This window comes from Musa acuminata, chromosome BXJ1-10 (genome assembly GCF_036884655.1).
Source record: "Musa acuminata AAA Group cultivar baxijiao chromosome BXJ1-10, Cavendish_Baxijiao_AAA, whole genome shotgun sequence".
In the NCBI taxonomy this organism is placed as follows: Eukaryota; Viridiplantae; Streptophyta; class Magnoliopsida; order Zingiberales; family Musaceae; genus Musa; species Musa acuminata.
Window position 1 is genome coordinate 24,712,501 of NC_088336.1, and position 23,656 is coordinate 24,736,156.

A 23,656-nucleotide genomic window follows, 5' to 3' on the forward strand; every position below is an offset into this window, starting at 1 on the left:
ATGAATCTGGACGTTTGACATGTCTTCAAGGTAGTCGTACTTGGGAAGATACAAATGGTTTCAGCACCTCTTCAGTTCTTGTAGAATTCTATCAGCAAAGAGAGATCGCCATCAGCGGACGACACAGTCGACGCGAAATTTATAATGTTCATCTCTCGTGGTTCAGAATTCTATCCACTCTTTGTATGATCACAACCCATAGCATAAGAAACCCTCGAGGATCAGATCCAACATGAGGTGATCCGATGAACGAGAACTGTTGATATGATGAGATTTCCATGAAGTAAGTGGTGCAGCATTAGGCATACGAGATATCTATCAACCAGTAGTAGTACTTCATGGCTCATCACCGTCATCATCTTCTTCTCGGCCGCATCACCCACTTCTGCCGCCACCCGATACGCGTACAGGTTCGAGGGAAATGGGTAACCTAAAGAAGTGCTCCTCTCCCCTCTCATCGATCTTCCTCACCCATCTGCTTTTGCTGCGCGGCCTCCTCCGCCCTGATCCCTTCGCGCTCTTCCGCCGTTCCACGCCGCCTGCCGTCGTCCCCGTCCTTCCCACCTCCTCAATCTTCCCTATCATCGTCACCTCCATCCCATCTTCGCCTATCGGCCCCTCCTCCCTCCCCGCAGACAGTTAGCGATCGCCACCGAACTCCTCGGATTGAAGCGGAGCAGCTCGAGCAGGCCTGCGTACGGGTCGGACTTGCAGCCCACCAGAGAGCAGCCGATGTGCTCGTGATACGGGTCGCCCACCTTGAACTCCACCGCGTCGTCCACGCCGGACTCCTCGACGACATCCTTCGTGGGAGCGAGCGACACCTCCTCCGGGATGATGCAGACGAGTCTGCCTCCGGTTTGTCGAGCTGCGGCGGCGAGTGCTCCCGTGGATTGGGATGCCTCCGGTGAGACTTGTACTATTAGCTTGGCACCCATGCCGGCCGCCAGGGCCGATACGAACTCGTCGCTCGCAGGTTCCGCTGATGGATGACCATCATTTCTTCTTCTTCTTCTTCTTCTTCCACTGTCCCGGGAAAGCTAGAAAAGGAAGAGAAAACTAGCGCATTTAGCTCGTTCATAGGTTGATTTAAATGCCTTGTATTTCCGACCATATCTAACACCCAAACTTGGAGTATATACTTTACGATCTTAATAATACATCTGATTTCGTGCTCTTACAAAATATATCTTTGTTTAAAGACTGTGAACTATTAAATTACATCAAAACTTGTGAACAATGAAAGATATGTTTATATATATGCTTTGTCCGATGGAAGGTCACATAAACTTACTGTTACAGACAAAAGAGTACTTTTGATTTCCCTACATTCTTGGCGAGTGATCAATGGTTGCAGAAGATGTTTGATCCAAGAAGAAAAAGTTGTATGCAATAAGAAAGATAAAGGTAGATTGGTTTCCAAAGAAACTCACACGGTCGATTTGCTTGAAATTAATGCATAATATTTATATATATTAATCGACAGGAGAAACAGAAGAAAGTGGAAAGATTACCGGTTTGAGAGTGTCTAAGCAACCATCGACAGCGTTTTCTCGAGACCAAACCATTCTTTTCATCTGTTTCTCCTCCACCAATTAATGTGATTCTCCCCAACACCGTTGCGTGTGCGATAGAACCAAAGAGTTAACAGAGCGAGAGAGAGAGAGAGAGAGAGAGAGGGGGGTTGGGGATCGAAGAAGAAGCAGAGGAATTAATAGAAGGTGGGGAAGGTGGTGGCTATCGCTGTAGACTACGTGTTTTGGTCGTCATCGACGCTGGCCTTAGCGAAAGGTGAAGGCTATCATACAAAGCAAACCCGTCCCGATCGGTGATACACTTCAGCCGCGTCCGATTCCTCGGCGACTTGGGTCAAACGCTGCCTATTTCTAAGAAATATGTCCATATTTATCGTTGCAGAAAATTAAAAATAGTTATAAAATCTATCTCTTCAACATCTGCAAGGTGTTATGATTAAAGCTAAGCTAATGATCTATCAAAGTCTAAACTACCCGATAATTATAGTAACCATTTTTAATTCATGTCTTGATATAACATATGTATATGTACTTATGTATATAAAAAAAACTAAATTCTTGGTTTTAACTCACACTTAATTTGATCATCGAAGTAATAATATCTTTATTTAGTTTATGAAGTTGCAGATATACATATATCAATCTAACATTGGGATCCATTTTCACGGTAATAACGAAGACAAAAAAAATAGAGTGAAAAAATTTTGTGACGTGAGGAGGAAACGATCAACTCGAATGATGATATCAGCGTGACTGGTCCAGCAAGTCTGGCTGTCATCCATAATTCCGTGATGTTGATATGTAAGCTTCAGCTAAAAATAGCCATTAGTCCTTCAGTGATTCATCAGAGTATAATGCATGGGGCTGCATGACAGTCAGCCTTGTCTGTCATCATCATCGTAAATGGATTGCACTTGAGAGACGAAGCTTTTATCTTTCCAAGGTTGGCTGATGCTCACACTTCCTCTTGAATTATTTGTGCAAATCCACCTTTTTGTGGACTTGGATGGAGTTTGATTGGCATTTATTATGGTCTGCTCCATGCCAGCCTGCTGCAGTTTGGATGTCTTCTGCTTGTGGTTCCCGCTGCCTCTTCGAGAGAGAGAGAGAGAGAGAGAGAGAGAGAGATGCAAGTCTCAAACAACATATACTGATAACTGTGACCTCTTAGCTTTTATTTGATTTCATTATTCTTCGATTGATGTAAGATTAAATATGTCTATTACTGCTCCGATTCGACGTCATATGATAAATCATTATTTATCTTCGTATTAGTATAAACAAATCCTCACGACTGATTACGACAAATGATAACTAATCACACGAGTATTATTATTTAGATGAAAAACATGAATCACGAATGATAGGGAGGAGAAATGAGTACTCCATTGGCAAGGCATATACTCGACGTCACGTAGAGATTAGCCGAGGAGACATTGCCTGGCGTGGAGTAGTCCCAAAGCCAAGCGAAGAGATGTGTATGTATGCTTTGTGATTCCTCCCTCATCGAGCACTGTAATCTTTTGCTGTCGAGCAATGTAATCTTTTGCCATCCACCCATTTGGTGCCATTTCATATGTGAAATCTAAGTTGGATTTATAATGTACATTGTACTGTTGTAGTAGTAGTAGACACGTACACAGAAACAATAATACATGCATTCACAGGCCACAGTGTGTGTGTGTTTTGGGCGTCGACAAAGCGTTTATGAATTACATATATATATATATATATATATATATATATATATATATATATATATATATATATATCCAACTTGAGATGACAATTCCTGGTACACCTTTATGAATTACATAATTATGAAAAAGATCAAATGTATGTTTTCATAGGCCAAGCTACCCAAAAAGTTTTGGGATGAGGTTTTAAGGACTGTAGTTGATGTGATCAACTTATTACCATTTACAGCCCTAGATAGTGATATTACAGAGTATGTATGGTTATGGAAAAATGTTTCATACAGACATTTAAGAGTGTTTAGTTGTCGTATAAGAAGATTTGATTGTCATAGAAGAAATATATCGAGAAGGTATTGAAAAGGTTCAGTATAAACAATACAAAGCCAATTGGTTCTCCTCTTGCAAGTCATTTTAAGTTATGCTTGGAACATAGTCCTTCAAGTGATGAGGAGAAAGAGAAAATACAAAAGGTTCCTTATGCTTCAGCAGTTGGAAGTTTAATGTATCCGATGGTATGTACGAAGCCGAACATCGCATATGTAGTGAGTGTTACTAGTATATTTCTTGTAAATCCAAGCAAAGAGCACTGGGTAGCAATGATGTTTGTTTAAGCTTTGCAGGATCAGAATAATGGTGACAAAGACAAGAAACAGGTTGGTGAAAATGACAAAAAACAAATCACGACGAAGACAAAAAGTGAGATAAGAGTTGAAGGCCTTGGGAAGCCTCTTAAAATTCTTAAAAACCCAAAAAAGAAACCAGATTCTGATGAAGAAAAGACTTTAACCATTGACAGGAAATCATCTGATGAGATGCATGAAAAACAGAATACAAAGTTGCCTATCAAGGAACCTAAGGTAGAAAGCAAAGAAACTGAGAATTCTTGCAAGCTCAAAGATTTGTTGACTGAACCTGTATATACAAGGTTGCTAGAATCTAATACTGGACTTCATTTGAAGGTATGCACAAGTCACATGAATATATGCAGGTTATGCCTTATTTCAGGTGTATGTTCTGATTTTTCTACTGCTATCTCAGGTGTTGATTGTCAGTTGCAAATTCATGTCTTACTATTACAGAATTAGTAACTTTGTTTGTTTATTCTAAAGTTTCAGTTCTGTTGTACATATGTACACTTATCTGGGCTATGTATCATTAGTTAATTCCTGTCTATATCACAATTACTACTAAATAACATGTAAATTTATTGTCTGTGTGTGTATCATCTTAACTTACATAGAAACATATATTAAGATTACAATTAATTTGAAGATGAGAAGCTGATCTATTCTCATGATCAGTCTCCACAGGAATTAACTGAGATGGCAATGAGATATTATGATGAAGTTGCTCTCCCAAAGTTGGTATGCCTGAGTACAATTTTTTCATATTTAATTCATTATTTTCTGTTTTAGTATGGAATGATGGTTAATGAGTATTATTTGTACCTTGGCATGTATTCAGGTCTCAGATTTTGGGTCATTGGAGCTATCACCTGTTGATGGTCGTACTCTAACTGATTTCATGCATACAAGAGGTCTAAGAATACGCTCTCTTGGGCAAGTTGTGAGTCACCTTTAGCTTGAAGAGGCTGAATATATCTTTACTTTCACAAAGTATTTTTCCTAATTATATTAAATGCAATATTATGTACAATATCTGTCAGGTCAAGCTTTCAGAGAAGCTGTCTCATGTTCAGTCACTCTGTATTCATGAGATGATAGTAAGGGCTTTTAAGCATGTTGTACGAGCTGTGATTGCTTCTGTTTCTGATACTGGAGATTTATCTATATTGATGGCTGCAACACTTAACATGCTCCTTGGGCTTCCTGATTCTGATGTTTCACATTCTGCTATACGTGTGCACTTTCTAGTCTGGAGATGGCTTGAAGTATTTCTAAGAAAGCGATATAACTGGGAACTTACAATCTCAAACTATAATGATATAAGAAAATATGCTATTTTAAGAGGGCTATGTCACAAGGTAATGATCATTTTTCATTTCTGTAAATGATATTTAATTTTCCTTTCATCTTACATGTTCAATTTTCTTAGGTGGGAATTGAATTGGCACCCAGAGACTTTGATATGGATTCAAATTTCCCCTTTGACAAATCAGATATCATCAGCCTTGTACCTGTGCACAAGGTAAAGCTGCTAAGATGGTCTTATTTGAAATATGGTATCTACCATAATGTATCTTACATTCTTAGTGCTTTTGAATCTTTTGCAGCAAGTTGCATGCTCATCTGCAGATGCACGACAACTTCTAGAGTCTTCGAAAATGGCACTTGATAAGGGTAAAACTTGAAGACGCAGTCAACTATGGAACAAAGGTAATTCGTCATAAGATACTGTACAGGTTAACTTCTTTGTAAAGACCTTTTTTCTCTTTCATTTGCTTTTGGTATGAAGGTGTAGTTGGATGCAGGCTCTGGCAAAATTAATTGCAGTCTGTGGTCCTTATAATCGGATGACTGCTGGAGCCTACAGTCTTTTAGCTGTTGTTCTCTACCATACTGGTGACCTTAATTAGGTAGCTTTCAGATATTTGTGTCACTGAAGGCCATGGTTCTTATGATATGGACTTATGGAGTATCTTACGATCTGTTATGTGCCATGGTTCTCTCTTTTCTGATATCTTAAAAGGAACCTTGTTAAATGGTCTATTTGAGTAAAATTGAGCAGATCAATTATGTTTTTACCAATCCAATGTCAAAAATACACCATTATGGACAATTTAAATTTGCCAAGTCCAACGATCTGAAATTTGGAGAATTGTAATGTAAAGTTTGTGTCATGGGTGATTATGTTCCGAGTGATTGAAACCGTTTTTTGTAATTCATATTTCATAATATTGACATGTAATTCTGTTGGAAATTTAGTTGGTAGCTAATTTATGCCTTGAATAAGTGCATGCAGGACCATTAGTGGGTCATGAGGTTGAAACAGATCAAAGAGCGATAAACCACAGTTCAATATTTTAATACAGCATTTGTGTTCCTGACTTGTGTCCTCTTTTAGTAGATCAATGTCTAATTCTAATTGGATTTATCTGTTTTTTAATGGCTTTTGCAAAGATCTGAATCGAGTTAAACCATGAAACAGTATTCTACCACTATGGTTTCTTACGCTAAGATGAATATTATAATATGCTATATGGTGTTTTTTACTATTTAAAATTTTATATATCACTTCAATTATTAGGGATGACTTTTAGGAACTTTCTGTTATAAATTTTGAACCTGTGCTCCTGTCTTTGGCTGGGATTATACTAAATTATTGCAACTTTTAGGCCACAACTTATCAGCAGAAGGCATTGGACATAAATGAGAGGGAGCTTGGATTGGATCATCCAGATACAATGAAGAGCTACGGCGACCTAGCTGTTTTTTACTACAGGCTTCAACATACTGAATTGGCTCTAAAGTAACTTCAATTCTTATTTGTTGTAGTATCAAATCTTAGATAGTGTTCTTTTGATTGGGAATTCTAATATCTTGAATTATTAGATATTCCATCTTTTGTTTTTATAATGACTTGAACATTGGTACTGTCTTATAAGATATTATTGCAGTATAATATATTAGGATTCGAGGAGATATAAACTTAGAATTAGTGCCTCTTCTAGATAGAAAAAAAGAAGAAGACTTCTGGCAGGTAACGGTCAAAAATTTTTAACTAGGTTATTTGCATGAAATGATCTTGATGAATTAATACATAAAAGTAGAAATTTTAGTCTTGAATTCTAGATTACCAAACTAAAAAGATGGTTTCACTTAAAACAACATTCTTAGCATAATACTTGTAAAGTTAAGGAGAAGCCTTTCTTCTACTATAAGCATTGAAAAGAAGTTTGTAAGTTATTCAGCATGAATGCAATGATTGAGATATTTGTACAATTTGTTCATTGTATATCATGCTTCCCAGCACATGTAAAAAATGTCTACATGTCAGAAGCTATTTAATAATGTAAATCTTCTAACTATGACAAAGAAAGCTTTATGATATTAATTAGTGAAGGATAGAGCTTTAAACATACAGAGTTTGTCGTAGGAGTACCATGGTAACAAAGTATTTAGAAAAAATTGCATCTATATCTTTTCTTATGTTATTCTTTAAAAGCTTAAAGAGTGACAAATGGTTTATCAAACTTATCAGCATTGTAAAAATTCAGGTTCCTCCGGTCCACTGTGACCATCTTATGAGAGAGAAAGAACACATCGGAATTTTGGTTGGAGAAAGAAGATAGCTCCATTAATATCACATGATTAGTTATAACATGGATTTATTAGCCAAATGGTGAAGAGGAAACTTAAAAATTTTAACACTTAGTCTTGTGGAAGGAGATTGAATAGGTTCTTGTCATAGGCTTGTCAAGAGACCAGACAAATTTCATAAAGTTTCTCCCATTTTTCTCAGTCTAGTCGGGGAATAAATTTTTATGGCCGTTGACAAAGGCCATTGTTCTATTTTAGTCTCATGTGTGACATGTCTTGAGTGTTTTCTCTGTTTGGTCATTGCTCATTTTTAGCTTGTGTTTTGAAGCACCGAGGTTTATATTCTTGATGTGTTATCATGAGGGTTGGTTGATATGACCGGTTAAACAGAGAATTTTTTTTTTACATGCCAATGCAAAACTTAATATTAAAGCTTCCATGACACATATCTGTCTTATGGTTTTGGTTATGTCTACTCTATTATTATGCATATTAGCTAAAATATGCAAAGATGGCATTTTCTTCGTTTTTTTGCCACAAAGAATGCAGCTTAATTTGAGAACAATGGCTTTCTAGATTTAACTTTAATATTTACTTCGTACCTGAAAATTAATGTGTGCATAAAAAGTTGAAGAACAGAAACTAACAAAAATTAAGCTTCTTACTTTCCAGGTTAGTATTGTTATGTTTTGGTGTTTGTATTGGAAATAATAAGCCAGGACCATGCTTCCATTATATGTTATTTACCATCACCCTTAATTTTTCTCCTGTTACTTGTTAATCAGGTATGTGAAACGTGCGTTGTATCTTGTGCATCTTACTTATGGACCATCTCATCCAAACACAGCTGCTACATATATTAATGTGGCTATGATGGAGGAAGGCCTGGGAAATATACATGTGGCACTTAGATATCTTCATAAAGCTTTGAAATGCAATCAGAAGTTGCTTGGTCCTGACCACATTCAGGTTTGTTTTTGTTCTCAAATTCTGTTTCTTCTTGTGTCTTTTTATTTCTGAAGTAGTCATAACATTCTTTTAAGATAAGCAGCTGATGCTTATTGTAGTTCGGTGTTAGAAATCATAAATTATTACAATAATTGGTTAATGAAGTCCCACAGAAACATTATTAATTACTTTGAGATGATAAGGCATGTATTACAGAGTGACTTCTAGCTAGTTCACCCCTAATCTGCTCACCTAGTGACCTGGATAATTAGGTGATCTAGAACCCCTTATCTATTGACCTTCTGCTGTGTGGGAGAGGGCTTTGCCAAAGCAGTATAAGTTAGCAGGTTCGACTTTCAGCAATCCATATAAATTAGGAGCATCATTGGCCTGTTATCAAGGGGTTCAGTTATATGCTTCATTAGACAATCTCTGGAACCCATTAGCCAAAGTTTGCCACACACATTATTATTCTGCCCTAACAAGAGTATACCATTCTCGGTCATGCAACCAAGATTTGTTATACATAAGAAAATGGGACAGCAATTCATTCCTTTTTAATTTGTTAGTTTGGGTTTGAACAAGTACATCAAGCAAAATCAGATGAGCTTAAAATCTATCATGTGGTAGAGTACAAAAGGTTTTGGGATCTATAAGAAAAGGATTGCTTTCATATCAAGGTCATCTGGGATGACCTAGTCAGCTTAATACCTAAGCGAACTCCTTCACTCTATTTTCTCTCTAACCTCCTCTTTCTACTCAACATGAGAAAACAATCATTTCCAAGTTCAAAATGGGCATTCCCTTTTGGATACTCTATTATATTTTGAAACACAGGTTACTTGACAAATAAAAAGTTCAATATCTCTAGATGCATTCCATATCCATACTCTAGTGGGACATCTAGTTTGGCTCCTTTGTGACCTCTGAAATGTACGAGCCATACCTTTCTACTTGTGGGGGTTAAGGCTGCGTACATTGTCCCTCCCGGATACTGAATTAATGTGCAAGTGTTAAGAGTGTTAGGCTGCCACTTTGTATACACCTCCAATATTTATTAGAGCTGACTATCTTCTAGATATGTCCAAGGGTACTTCTCGAACACTTTGTAAGTCACTAGTTTATATTTTATTATCGATTGGGAAGAGCTCATTATTTTATCATCTTTAATAGTTCAAGTAGATGGGGATCCACAAAGCATAGTCTATGGAATATAGATTTGATTTTGACTGTTACCTTTTACATTATTCTCTTTTCCTTACAAGTATATCAATATAAGATTTTGTTCTAAAAGGTGTTTTACAATGTACTGCACTAAGATGCTTGTCAACACTTTTTTTCTTCCCATCTTTTGATTCAGAACTATATATTTTCTTAAAGCAAAAATATGAGATTTCATTGTATACATGATTTTGCTGCCACATACACTCTGTCTCACTCTTTCAAAATTTTACTTGTTCCCATATCTTCGTCTTGTTATTTTCATTTCATTGCAAAACCAACACCAATTGTTTCCAACTATGTAAGGGAAAAAATTGCATCTCTGTTTTCTTGTGTTCTTGTATGGAGATGGTACACACACAGACATGATGTAGATGGACATACATAGGAACACAAAAATAATGGACACTAGCTGCATGTGTACGTGGAATGAAGTGGTTTTTTTGTCTCAAAACAGTCTCTTTTTCAGAAAAAGAGCTTCTGATACTAACTTGCCTTTTCAAATTAGTCCTCTGATTGGCTCTCTTATGATAACATGAAAGTTAATTTTTGGCAGATAAAAAACCTATCAACTTTATAGTATAATGATAATATCTTTTCCAGGTTTGCCTGTGATAAACCAGATTTATAATTTCATTGAATGATCTCACACTAACTGTCTTTTAACTTTCAATGTCTGATGTAAGTAGTTCCATTATTATTTTTTTGCATTGGATGGTAGACCTTATTTTATTTTTATATGAAGAGTATTAGGTATATATATAATATATGTATCTAATTTTCTACATTACATTAGACCGCAGCAAGTTACCATGCGATAGCTATTGCACTATCCTTGATGGAAGCATATCCTTTGAGTGTTCAACATGAGCAAACAACATTACAAATACTTAGAGCAAAGCTTGGTCCAGATGACTTGCGTACTCAGGTGATTTATGCATATCTTTATATGGAGAGACATCAATAAAACTTTTTTTTTCTTAATTCTGCATCGATTTAGTTTCTTGACTCACAGAGTTGCCATTTGATTTCGCAGGATGCTGCTGCCTGGCTTGAGTACTTTGAGTCAAAGGCTATTGAGCAGCAAGAAGCTGCTCGAAATGGTACGCGGAAGCCTGATGCATCTATTGCCAGCAAAGGCCACCTGAGGTACAGCAATAATTGCAGTGATTAGGTTTAACATGCTTTAGGTCACAAATACTGTGAGCATGCTCACTCTGCACTTATTGCTGATATACGTGATCTATATAACGTCATCCTCGTGCACTAAAATTAATATTTTCATTGACTAGATGTGCCAACTGAATTTTCTACTTCCACTAAAATGATGAATATCCTATGCCTGATCTCCTTGATTTCATTGATTCCAACCAAGATGGTAGAGGAAGAGATGCTGAATCCCTGAAGAGGAAGAATCTGGGTTTAATGGTATGTTGATAAGCCTTTATCTTGTTTAAATACTTCTGAGAATCTAATTGTGTATTTATGTTTGGTCATGTTGGCTTACATGTTTAATATATCCGCTTGCTACCTGAATGATTTTTTAAGTGGTAGATCGAATAAATGTCAAAGACAACATTTATAGAGCCAATAATTTCATGCTAACTTTGGTGGTGAATTAGGTCTTAGGTAGTATATAGTTTAACAGAATAACCTAATTTATAGCAAATATCAAGTTAGTCACTTGAAATAATTCAACTTGTACTTAATTTTTGCATCTAAATTAGTGGTAAACTGAATAAATTTTGAACTTAACACTCATAGAGCCAATTGTTTCATGTAAATATTGGCAATAAATCAGGTCTAACATAATATAGTGAGCAAACTATGCTAATTTATAACAAGCAACTAACAAGTTACTCACTTAAAATTTTTCAAATTGTACTTAGTTTTTACAGCTCTTGCTGCCTGCTACCAATCACTTGATTATAGGCATGCATTTATTTTACCTTGTCTGCCCTGCTTCTGGTTCAAGAAGATACTGCCTTATTGCTATATAACCTGTCCAAGTATTTGAAAGAGAGTCCAACTGAACCTAGAAAACAGAAGTAGATCCTCACTCTTAATTGTTGTGCATGTGGATAATCAAAATACTCAAGCTTTATGTATCAGTACTAGAAAAATATTTTTTGAGAAACATGTCCTACATCCAGCTAGTCTTCAAAATCATGATGTTAAATGAGAATTCGCTGCAAAGGCCATACTGTTTTTGCATAACAGTGTCCTTTAGGTATTTTTTATTGGTTATGAACAATATTTTCATAGTTTCAGAATTCTTTTAGTGTTTGATACTTAATTGCAACACAAACCAACTTATATTAACTAGATGCTTGTGCACTCTTTAATTAAAATCAAAATGTATTCCAGATTATTTATAGTATTTAAAAATATATATTTTTGTGTTACTGGGCAGTTTTTCTCTCTGTACTAAGATGCTAATGTAGTTGCTGAAAGAAATTGATGATGAATCAGACACTTAACCTATAAATGGAGCCAATAAAAAGTATTGAACACCAACCCATTAACTTCTATGAATGGAGGGCGGTGTTCTAATACCAATAATAAACAACACCCAACACTTTCGACGAATACTACGATGCCAGTATTCTCAAGCTCATGAACAAATAGGCACCTGGAAGAACAGAGGGGCTCCACGAATTCACAAGAGCAGCGTTCGTTCCGCCGATAGAAAAGAGGCTTTGCTCTTCCTTTTTGGCCCGTCTACTGAGACAAAGAAGCGAAGGTCGCCATTGGAGATAAGAGAGACAGAGGAGGAGGCGATTAGAAACGGAAGCAATGGGAGGATAGCGAGAGGAGGAGAGAGGAGCAGCGAGTGGGCTATGATAAGGGACGAAGGGCTGAGATCTAACCATCACAAAGGCCGTTGGCAGCTTATGACCGCGTCCCCTGCCCCGAAACCAGTCATCGCTTTTTCAGTCTCGTATTCACGTATTCTCCCCACTCGTGTCTCTCATGCCTGACTATATCACCGCAGGCGTCATTGTCACCGCAGTGACGGGTCCCACGTTCTCGAGGCAGGCGGGTACGCGATCGGAAAACTCCTGCTCTGATCTGTATCGCCCCATGTCTACGTAGAAATACGTATTTCGAAAATTTCCCCGGACCCCATCGTGGCCCTTGGATCGATGATGGAGGGTGAGGATGCGCCCACCCAATACGGGTCGGACGACGGGGAACGGAGCAGTAGCTCCGGACCTGTTTGGTCCATTAATGGTTTTGGGTTGTGGGAGGAGCACCCTTTTTGGGCTGCTCCCGATGCTTGGGGGCTTAAGAGCTACAAGTCGGATCCGGGTCTGCTAAGACACCACACTATTGTTGGCCTGCGGCAGCTTGTTGTCACGAACGGTCGTCGCGCACCCGCAACAACTCCGTTCAACGAACCGTTCGTCGCTCACACCCGCATGTACAGCTGCTCGACAGCATGTTTCCTCATGGTTTTGGGTCATTTTGCTTGTAAATATGTAAGTTCGAACAAGCTGCAGCGTTGCAAAGCGACCGCTCACCGAACCGAGCAAAACAGCCCCAAAACAGCCCAAAACGGCTCCGTTTTCGCGTGCCGCGGGAGGTGAGCGGAGTGCTGCCTCCGCTCACCAAAATGTCAGCCATCTCAGCACCCAGGAACCCCCCGGGTGGCACATGGCTGGATGGGGCTTCGGTTATATACCGGGCGTTGAACACTCTTTCGCAAGTTCGCACGTGACCTTTACGGGAACTTGGTTTTGCGCCAGGGACCAGGTGAGCGGCTGTTTGTGGGCTTGCAGCTGTTCGTTCATCCTTGAAAGCCTTGTTTTTCTCCCTCTCCCTATTTTCTCTTGTGCACACAGGGTGTTCGTCGAATTGCTTGTAAAGCTTTCCTTTTCGCGAGACTTCGGGACTTTTCCGTTGCTCGTTCTTTCGATCTAACTTTCTTTCTCTTTTACAGGTCCTTCGGGACCTGCGAGAGGTTACAAAGTGGCTGATCCTTGCGGAGCAAGATCGCAAGGGCGAAGCGCGACTTAGGCAACACAAGCTAAGTTCGCGTCTTTGCGACGAGGGTGACTCGTGACTTAGGCAACCCAAGCTAAGTTCGCGTCTTTGGCCGCAAGGGTGCATCACGCCTTAGGCAATTCCAGCTAAGGTCGTGACATTGTGGTATCAGAGCGGGCAAGCTCTTCGACCGAACAGCGAACGAACTTCGCAACTTCGCCATGGCAAAGCATCGTGGCGAATCAAGCAAGACGGGGCAGGCCGGACCCTTGCCCCAAGCAGCCGCAGGTGGGCTGCATGTGCACACTCGCTCTCATGTTGTTGGAGCCGCTCACGAGGATCGTGGCAGCGAACAGGATGAGCGAGAAGTTGGCAACTCTCCGCGAGCGGAGGAAGCGCAATCTGGTGCGCTAACTGGGAAAAAGAGTCATAAGGAGAGACTCACGACGGCGGAAACCCGCCTGGATGTTCTGGAAGCGAGCATGGAGGAACTCTACCATGGCCAACAAAGACTTGTTGGGGTAGAGAGCTCGCAAGAGGAAGCGGAGTCCAGGATCGACAAGGTCGAGGCCCTAGTCGACCGACTGTCCGATGACACTAAGGACTCCGTGCAGCACTTACAGGATGTTGTGGCGGAACTCACGGCAAAGGTGGCTATGCTCACAAGAATGCTAAATGCGGGAGGAGGCAACACCCGCGTTGCACCGCCACAAAACTTGAGGGCACCTGAGCCCCATGGATACGGAGGGGCCAGAGATGCCAAGGAGCTCGAAAACTTTCTGTTCGACATGGAACAATACTTCCGAGCCACGAGGCCCGATTCTGAAGATACCAAAGTTTCCATAGCAACGATGTATCTGAATGGAGATGCGAAACTTTGGTGGCGAACTCGTTGGGAGGAGATCCAACAAGGTCGGTGTCGAGTCGACACATGGGAGGACTTGAAGTGGGAGTTGAGAACTCAGTTCCTACCGGAGAACACAGAGTTCGTCGCAAGAAGGAAGTTGAGACAACTCCGCCAAAGTACCACCATCCGAGACTATGTGAAGCAGTTTTCTGCACTGATGCTGGACATACAGGACATGTCCGAGAAGGACAAGTTGTTCAGCTTCCTTGATGGTTTGAAACCATGGGCTCAACAGGAGCTGAATCGAAGGAATGTTACCGACGTGGTCGGGGCAATTGCAGCTGCAGAAAGGCTCACCGACTTCGTTTCCTCGGAAGACCCAGTAAGAAGGAAACAATCTTTAGGCAATCGCCCTCCAAAACATTCTCGAGGGAAGGAGCTCGGAGGCGAACAGAAGAAGAAGAGCTCCCACAAAGGGTCGAACCCCAAAGGCAATGCCTCAAAACCTGGAGGATGCTTCTTGTGCGGAGGACCGCACATGGTAAGGGAGTGCCCACAAAAACAGGCACTCAATGCTTTTACGGCTTCCATCCACCCTCCCCGATCGGACAAAGGCAAAGCTGTTGCTCCTAGTTCGAGCAGTTCAGAATCCAGCAGCGATGACGAGGAGTCGCAAGGACCCCGAATGGGAGCAATGCGTTTGTTGAACGCTATGCGGGGTCAAGTGGGGGAGAACATAAAGACAAAGGCACAAAAAGCAGGAAGTAGTGAACTGATGTATGTGGACATCAAGCTGAATGGCCAAACGACCCGTGCCATGGTGGACACGGGCGCTACCCACAACTTCATAGCCGATCGTGAAGCACAACGACTTGGGTTGACATTGGAGAAGAGCCCAAGCCGAATGAAGGCGGTGAACTCGGAGGCCAGGCGAATCTCCGGGTTGGCGAAAGGAGTTCCCATCAAAATCGGGACATGGAGCGGGAACATCAACATGATGGTCGTGCCATTAGACGACTTCCAAGTGATTCTTGGAATGGAGTTTATGCACGCGGCGAAGTTGGTGCCGATGCCGTTCTTGAATTCCCTATGTATGATGGGAGGCGATGACCCCTGCGTGGTTCCCGTCTCTCGGAGAGGAACCAAGGAGCCCCAACACATTTCGGCCTTACAATTGAAGAAAGGGGTGCGAAAAGGCGAACTGACATTCGTGGCTGCTATGAAGCTAGAGCCACTCAACGAAGAGGCCATTCAAGAACCTGCTGTGGTGGCGAACGTCCTGAAGGAGTTCAAAGACGTTATGCCACCCGAGTTGCCGAAGACTCTCCCACCACGCAGAGGCGTGGATCATAGTATCGAGCTGGAGCCAGGAGTCAAGCCTCCAGCGAGACCACCCTACCGCATGCCCCCGCCAGAGTTGGCAGAACTCAGGAAGCAGTTAGGTGAACCGCTAAGTGGTGGTCTCATCCGCAGCTCAAAAGCACCTTTCGGAGCTCCAGTTCTCTTCCAGAAGAAACAAGATGGGAGCCTCCGATTATGCGTCGACTACCGAGCCCTCAATAAAGTAACAGTGAAGAACAAGTATCCCATCCCGCTCATCGCGGACTTGTTCGACCAATTAGGCAAGGCGAAGTATTTCTCAAAACTCGACCTTCGGTCGGGATATTGGCAGGTGCGCATTGCTGAAGGCGACGAAGCAAAGACAACTTGTGTGACCAGGTATGGAGCGTTTGAGTTCTTGGTGATGCCTTTCGGCTTAACCAATGCTCCGGCCACATTCTGTACTCTCATGAACCAGCTATTCAAGGAGTATTTGGATAAGTTCGTGGTCGTCTACTTGGACGATATCGTCGTCTACAGCCAAACGCTCGAGGAGCACGTCAAGCACCTTCGGACAATTTTCAAGGTTCTCAGGGAGAACACGTTGTTCGTAAAAAGGGAGAAATGCTACTTTGCTCAAACTGAGATCCTATTCTTGGGGCATCGAATCGGTGATGGCTCCATTCGGATGGATAAGTCGAAGGTGCAAGCAGTTGCGGAATGGCGAACTCCAAAGAATGTGCCAGAGTTGAGATCCTTCCTTGGTTTCGTCAACTACTACCGACGCTTCATTGCGGGATATTCGAAGCGGGCAACCCCACTGACGGAGTTGCTGAAGAAGGAGCAGCCTTGGAAGTGGTCTGACAAATGTGAGATAACATTCCAGGATCTAAAGGCTGCTGTTCTAGAAGAACCAGTGCTCAAATTGCCAAACTATGGAGAGCCCTTTGAAGTCCATATAGATGCTTCGGACTTTGCTATTGGTGGAGTACTCATGCAAGAAGGTCATCCGGTGGCCTACGAGAGCCGCAAACTCAACGAGACCGAGAGGCGGTATCCAGTGCATGAGAAGGAGATGACAGCGGTGATCCACTGCCTACGAGTTTGGCGACACTACCTCCTCGGGTCACGATTTGTGCTGAGGACAGACAACATCGCCCTGAGCTATTTCCAAACTCAGAAGAAGCTCTCCCCAAAGCAGGCACGGTGGCAGGACTTCCTGGCTGAATTCGATATGGCAATGGAATACAAGCCCGGGAAGGCGAATGTCGTGGCCGATGCACTGAGTCGGAAAGTGGAATGCGTGAATGCTGCACAACTGGAGGGCAGAGGCCAAGCAAGTCAGTTACACTCCAACTTCCTTTCCCGAATCAGAGATGGACTGTATAGTGATCCCCAGGCAGTTATCCTGATGCAGCTCATCAAAGAAGGCAAGGCACGACGATTTTGGGTCCAGGAGGGACTTGTTTACACAAAAGGGAATAGGATTTATGTTCCCCGAGTGGACAATCTAAGGCGTGAACTCTTGAAAGAGTGTCACGATTCCCTTTGGGCTGGACACCCCGGCATTCACAGAACGTTGGCTCTCGTGGAGAGGGCCTTCTACTGGCCAAAAATGGGGATTGATGTGGAGGAGTATGTTCGAACATGCCTTACTTGCCAACAAGACAAGGTGGAGCAACGGAAGCCGGTGGGACTTTTGGAGCCGTTGCCCGTACCAGAAAGGCCATGGGAGAGCATTTCCTTAGACTTCATATCAAGTTTGCCACCTGTAGGGGGACTCGGATCGATACTCGTGGTGGTCGATCGGTTTTCGAAGTATGCAACTTTCATTGCTGCTCCCCTACACTGTTCAGCAGAAGAGGCGGCCAGACTGATGATGAGGGATGTAGTGAAGTATTGGGGAGTCCCACACAATATCATTAGTGATCGAGACGCTCGGTTTCTGGGACGATTCTGGACCGAGCTATTCAAATTGTTGGGATCAAAGTTATACTTCTCTACAAGCCTCCACCCCCAGACGGATGGCTAGACTGAAAGAATAAATTCGCTCTTGGAGCAGTATCTTCGGCACTACGTGAGTGCCAATCAACGAGATTGGGTGAAGCTGTTGGACATTGCCCAATTCTCCTACAACTTGCAGCGGAGCTCTGCATCCAACAAGAGCCCCTTCGAGATTATCACAGGACAACAACCGTCGACTCCGCACACCATGGCAATTGGGTATACCGGGAGTAGTCCATCAGCCTATCATTTCGCAAAGGAGTGGCATCGAAATGCAGATATTGCGTGGGCATACTTGGAGAAGGCGGCAAAACGGATGAAGAAGTGGGCAGACTTGGGAAGGCGACCACAAGAGTTCAAAGTTGGCGATTTGGTGTTGGTAAAGCTCCAACCAGCATCACTCCAATTCTTCAGGAACATAGTCCACAAAGGATTGGTGCGTAAGTACGAATGGCCCTTCCCAATTATCAACAGGGTATGCAATGTTTCTTACAAGTTACAGCTGCCGGCGTGGTTCAAAATTCACAACGTTCTTCACGCCAGCAACCTAAAGGCATACCATTCAGATCCGCAAGATGCTTCTCGAAGTGTTCCAACTCGGCTACCTCCCATCACAGCCTCCTACGAGAAGCGAGTGGAAACCATTCTGGCGGATCGCAAGATAAAGCTACCCAACGGAGCGGAGCAGACAGAGTACTTGGTGAAGTGGCGAAAGCTTCCCCGAACTGAAGCCAGTTGGGAGCCTGAAGACGCCCTGCGACATGAAGAAGAAGTCATCAACAACTACCACCAAGCGTCGACGAGGGCGTCGACAGTTTAAGTGGGGGAGAATGTCACGAACGGTCGTCGCGCACCCGCAACAACTCCGTTCAACGAACCGTTCGTCGCTCACACCCGCATGTACAACTGCTCGACAGCATGTTTCCTCATGGTTTTGGGTCATTTTGCTTGTAAATATGTAAGTTCGAACAAGCTGCAGCGTTGCAAAGCGATCGCTCACCGAACCGAGCAAAACAGCCCAAAATGGCTCCGTTTTCGCGTGCCGCGGGAGGTGAGCGGAGTGCTGCCTCCGCTCACCAAAATGTCAGCCATCTCAGCACCCAGGAACCCCCCGGGTGGCACATGGCTGGATGGGGCTTCGGTTATATACCGGGTGTTGAACACTCTTTCGCAAGTTCGCACGTGACCTTTACGGGAACTTGGTTTTGCGCCCGGGACCAGGTGAGCGGCTGTTTGTGGGCTTGCAGCTGTTCGTTCATCCTTGAAAGCCTTGTTTTTCTTCCTCTCCCTCTTTTCTCTTGTGCACACAGGGTGTTCGTCGAATTGCTTGTAAAGCTTTCCTTTTCGCAAGACTTCGGGACTTGTCCGTTGCTCGTTCTTTCGATCTAACTTTCTTTCTCTTTTACAGGTCCTTCGGGACCTGCGAGAGGTTACAAAGTGGCTGATCCTTGTGGAGCAAGATCGTAAGGGCGAAGCGCGACTTAGGCAACGCAAGCTAAGTTCGCGTCTTTGCGACGAGGGTGACTCGCGACTTAGGCAACCCAAGCTAAGTTCGCGTCTTTGGCCGCAAGGGTGCATCACGCCTTAGGCAATTCCAGCTAAGGTCGTGACATTGTGGTAAATATTAGCTCAGGTGAAATGTAAATCCAAGGAACCAGCGGTTGGGTCGCGGCCTGACTCGACCCATTCCCCAAGAGCCCATGGTCGAGTCAGAGCCTGACTCGACCCATTGAGCGTAAGGGAACAACAATTCTTTAAATATGCACTATAATTTATTATTTCATTAATTCTACTTGTTCATGCAATTTATGTTCATAATTAAGATAGAGTCAATGGAGTTGCACATCCGATGTGATTGGCACTACCGCCAAATTACGTTGGTGAATGAATTGGATTTGACGAACATGGGTGACTCTCTTTGCAATGCAATAAAATTGGTAGATATTTCTTATATCACGACACATTATTGCACGAAAAGTAAGTAATTGGGGAAAAGAAAAAGGAGGGGGAATTTGTTCGGGCAAACACCTAAACATCACCCATCACAATGATTCGAAGCATGGCCTCATTCATTTGGTGATGATGACAAGGGCTTCTTCCTCGGATTCTTGCAATGTATCGGGTATAAGTGGAGATATATTATTATCTGAAAAGCCTAATACATAAAATAAAATATTCCATGATAATTAGAATTCTTTGTGGAAATCTAATAATTATTCGCTACCATAGTTAGGTGGAAGTTCTTTCTAATTAAAACCTCCCTGGGAGACCATTAAAAAACATAATACTTAAAAAAATCATAATCAAAATCTTAGAATATCTCAAAGAAATTTCTTCCAATTTAATCTATATATATATGTTTTTTGTTGATAAGGGGTCCTAAAGGTTTTGTTGATAATTAAAATAAATAATATTTTCGAGGAACACACAAAAAAACCCAAAAAAATGACACCCCAAAAGGGATTTGAAAAAAAAAAGTATTTAAATATTATTTTAAGTGGGATAAAGATGACGGAGGGCGGATCTGTGTGCCCCGAAGCCACGTGGTCCTTAGGAGACACCAATACGGCTCCCCAACGGGCCCCGCGGCCCAAAGCGACAAACCCCGGTTTCTGCCACCCCTCGATCCGATTCCCGGTTCGCGTCGCCTCTTTCCGTTTCCCACGGGGCTCGGCGGACGGCGGTGGCACACGAGGACAATAGGCGACTGCGACCTCCAGCTGTCACCTCCCCACTGTAACCTTCTGCTGAGCCGGCGATCCTTACTTTTAGGACGAAAATACCCTCCGCATTACATATACGCGGTCGTTTTTACCTGAGCTTTAGGAAGGGTTACACCGTAATTTCATAACAGTGCAAGGGTGATTTGGTGCGTTGTCCTTGTATATTTCCCTGGCAAGCACATGGCTCCGCTCTCCTCTTTGTTTTCGTGCATACTATACATTGGTGATCGTAGGCATAGAAGAAAGGCAGAGGAGCGGAGTGGAGAGGAAGACGCAAGTTTCATAGTACGTCTTCTCCTCCTTTCTTTACCGATCATTTGGTCTCATATAGTTTAGTCGTGTGGTGATGTTTGCTTCTTCTTTTGGAGACACAGGTGTTTGCGATTTGAGCTAACAGGAGAGCAAGAGGAAGAGAGCAGAGATGGTGAATTACTGGAAGTCTAAAGTCCTTCCGACGATCAAGAAGGTGTTTGACAGGAACGGCAAGAAGGCTGCCGCCGCCGAGGCATGCAAGTCCTTCGACGAATCGAAGGTGCATGGGGTTTTGCTTCTCTTCTTCTTCTTCTTCTTCTTCTTCTTCTTCTTCTTCTCCCTTCGACTTGATCTGATCTCTACTGGATCCTTTGTTTGGTTCAGGAGGACATCAGCAAGGAGTTCGAAGAGAAGAAGACTGACCTGCAGCCCAAAGTTGTGGAGATCTACGAAGCTTCTGCCGTTGAAATCAAGGTTTATCGATCTTGAACTCATCCTCATGTTATTCACAGACTCTGTATCAAATACTTACAGCCTTCTGCAAATACTTGCTTTGGACGACGACAGACTCTGGTGAAGAAACCGACGGGGTCAGGACTGAAGAAGAAATCAACTGTTGTGATCAAGTTCATCGAGGAACTAGTGAAGATCGGTAATGCTTTCTCTGTCACAGATGTTATAGTTGTTTTGAGGTGATAGCGGAAGGGCTTGTGATGAGATTAGATCCTTGCGCAGAGTTCCCTGGCTCGAAGCCGGTGAGCGAGGCTGCCGCCAAGTACGGCCCCGGCCTCGTCTCCGGTCCCGTGATCTTCCTCTTCGAGCAGGTGTCCACCTTACTCCCCGCAGAGGAGCCGCCTGCTCCCGCCGAACCGGCCGTCGAGAGCACCAGCAAGGATATTACACCGGAAACCGCGGAGGAGATCAAGAAGGAAGAGGCTGAGGCGGAGGTGGAAGAGGCACCTGCCCCGGCCGACCCGGCTCCCTCGGACCCCTCCCCGGAGACGGAGAAACCGGCCGAGCCAGCGGCTGAACCCGCCAAGGCTTGATATAAACCACCAGCCTCCCGAACCGATCATTCCACCGCCACCTCGCCACCACCGCGCACCCAGTGTTTCCATGATTTATTATTCTTTCTCTTGTCTCTTCGTCAATTTGCTTCTCTTTCTCCTGTACGTAACTATGTCTTGGTTTCTCTCATTTTGCTTTCGGCAAGGGGACATGCAGGCCATGTAATATCATTATTAAGTGCAGTGTGGTGTTATGTTATATTTGGGATCGATAGCTTCATTCCATCTCTGTCAAGTTTCCTTGATGGAAGGCGTAAAAGAAGAAGGGCAAGTGTGTGTGTGTGTGTGTATATATATATATATATATATATATATATAGAGGAAGACCGAAGCTTGACGACGAAGAACAGAACGTGGTATCACCGACTGCAGTGGGCTCCATGCATCAACGTTCATCGATTGGTCATAATGTAGTGAACGCTCATCATTCAACCTAATGACTCCAACCATTCAAGTTAAATTACCAATAATAAATCATTAATTCCTTTCATAATTGGTTGATATGTTACAAGCTGTTAATTGGGAATTGGGATGGAGTCCAATCCCAGGAAAGTCATCCACCTTAGCTTAACTCGTGGAGATTAATAAAGAAATCATGTACAGTTTTTGCAAGTGGAATGTCATTTCTTTTCGTAATCTCCATCTAATTGCGTGTCTTTTCCACGAGGAATCATCATCGTCGTCCCTCGTAATTGCATCCCGTTCACGTCTCTCGTCTTCCTTTGCCTCAACATATTATTGGGGCTGAGTTCATGGAGAACGCATAAAGATTGGTAATGCTTTGAACGATCTTGTATCCACTCCATAAAAACATAAGTATATAAATAGATTAATCTAATACGTGAGACTTCGATTAACACGAAATCTAATAACATATTACTCCCTCTGTGCATTAACGTAAGAAACATGTTTCTCGTGAACAAAATCAATCATAGTCATAGTATGATAGACAAAAAAAAAAAAAAAATGACAGCATGGGTCAAAGAGCATGAGTTGTATTCGTCCCCACGGATCAGAATTGTTGTATTACAAGGCGAAGAGTCATAAATGAGATGGGGACAATATCTTGCATGTTATGGAATGACAGTTATGTCGAAGAATTCTTTAGAAGAAGAAAGTAATGCAAGAATGCAATGTAATATTAATAGGGGTATTCAAATCGAATCAAAAAATTAAATCAAACCTAATCGAATTGGTTTCGAACCGATTTAATCTGAATCGGTTCATCAGTAATTTAGTTTTAAAGATTATAAATAATTTTAATTTGAAAAGATATCTTGTTTATTTGATTAATCGATTTGAATCAAGCTCACTTAAAAAGTAATAGTTTTCTAAGTTTATAATTTTAACTTTTTAATTGTATCGTTAAAATATCTAAACATTTTTAGAAGTATGGATCAATAAGATGTATTATTACCTTTACTCTTCTTGAGGCTTGATGATTTTGACAGTAGCTTAATCCATACGTAATCGATTACTTAGGTTCCAAATGATTTTAGTTTGAAGTACCTTCCTTTGAACCGAATCATTTTTTTTATTTGATTTAATTTGACCCTTGATGCTTCGATTTGAACGAATTTGAATACACATAAGAATTAATTTAACATGTGGTATTGTCGTATGAATTTAAAGAAGATATATCACAAACATCATGTATATTATGGAAAGAGAAAACTTTTAAAATTAATGATAAAAAAATAAATTAGAAAACTGATGCAAAATATATGATTCCACAATTCTTACCTACATCCATAAATCAGATTCTTCACAGCACAAAAAAAAAATAAAAATCTCTTTTGAATTAGCACAAATCCAGATTCAAATTCCTTTCTCGA

At 42.0% G+C, this 23,656-nt stretch overlaps 2 protein-coding genes, 1 long non-coding RNA gene and 1 pseudogene across 3 annotated transcripts in view; 2 read left to right on the top strand and 2 right to left on the bottom strand.

Annotated features, from left to right (window-relative positions):
* LOC135595656 (uncharacterized) overlaps window positions 1-1,682 on the bottom strand; it is a 1,755-nt gene extending 73 nt beyond the window's left edge. Inside the window, exons 1-2 of the long non-coding RNA XR_010480584.1 lie at window positions 1,515-1,682; window positions 1-1,040 (exon numbers count right to left, since the gene is read on the bottom strand). The exon at window positions 1-1,040 is cut by the window's left edge and continues 73 nt beyond it. This is a non-coding gene — a long non-coding RNA (uncharacterized LOC135595656). The remainder of the gene's footprint in view (window positions 1,041-1,514) is intronic.
* The window catches only part of LOC135595673 (protein REDUCED CHLOROPLAST COVERAGE 1-like), a 41,216-nt pseudogene extending 28,574 nt beyond the window's left edge, over window positions 1-12,642 (bottom strand).
* On the top strand, window positions 8,261-12,254 carry LOC135595671 (protein REDUCED CHLOROPLAST COVERAGE 1-like). Its single transcript, XM_065086939.1, has 4 exons — window positions 8,261-8,421; window positions 10,418-10,549; window positions 10,658-10,770; window positions 10,914-12,254. Exons 1-4 carry the CDS (start codon window positions 8,323-8,325, stop codon window positions 10,924-10,926), a joined length of 357 nt encoding a protein of 118 aa, XP_064943011.1. The 5' UTR covers window positions 8,261-8,322; the 3' UTR covers window positions 10,927-12,254.
* A 6,152-nt stretch (window positions 12,643-18,794) lies between the features above and the next one.
* Window positions 18,795-22,020, top strand: LOC135595666 (plasma membrane-associated cation-binding protein 1-like). Its single transcript, XM_065086932.1, has 5 exons — window positions 18,795-20,787; window positions 20,877-21,034; window positions 21,139-21,228; window positions 21,322-21,406; window positions 21,490-22,020. Exons 2-5 carry the CDS (start codon window positions 20,924-20,926, stop codon window positions 21,798-21,800), a joined length of 597 nt encoding a protein of 198 aa, XP_064943004.1. The 5' UTR covers window positions 18,795-20,787; window positions 20,877-20,923; the 3' UTR covers window positions 21,801-22,020.
* The last annotated feature ends 1,636 nt before the right edge of the window (window positions 22,021-23,656 follow it).

Bases quoted from the DNA above. Each gene is read 5' to 3' on its own strand.
- LOC135595671 (XM_065086939.1), top strand. From the start codon at position 8,323: ATGATGGAGGAAGGCCTGGGAAATATACATGTGGCACTTAGATATCTT. The intron at 8,422-10,417 runs GTTTGTTTTTGT...ACATTACATTAG, and splicing joins TTGGTCCTGACCACATTCAG to ACCGCAGCAAGTTACCATGC. The intron at 10,550-10,657 runs GTGATTTATGCA...TTGATTTCGCAG, and splicing joins CAGATGACTTGCGTACTCAG to GATGCTGCTGCCTGGCTTGA.
- LOC135595666 (XM_065086932.1), top strand. From the start codon at position 20,924: ATGGTGAATTACTGGAAGTCTAAAGTCCTTCCGACGATCAAGAAGGTG. The intron at 21,229-21,321 runs GTTTATCGATCT...GGACGACGACAG, and splicing joins CTTCTGCCGTTGAAATCAAG to ACTCTGGTGAAGAAACCGAC. The intron at 21,407-21,489 runs GTAATGCTTTCT...ATCCTTGCGCAG, and splicing joins CGAGGAACTAGTGAAGATCG to AGTTCCCTGGCTCGAAGCCG.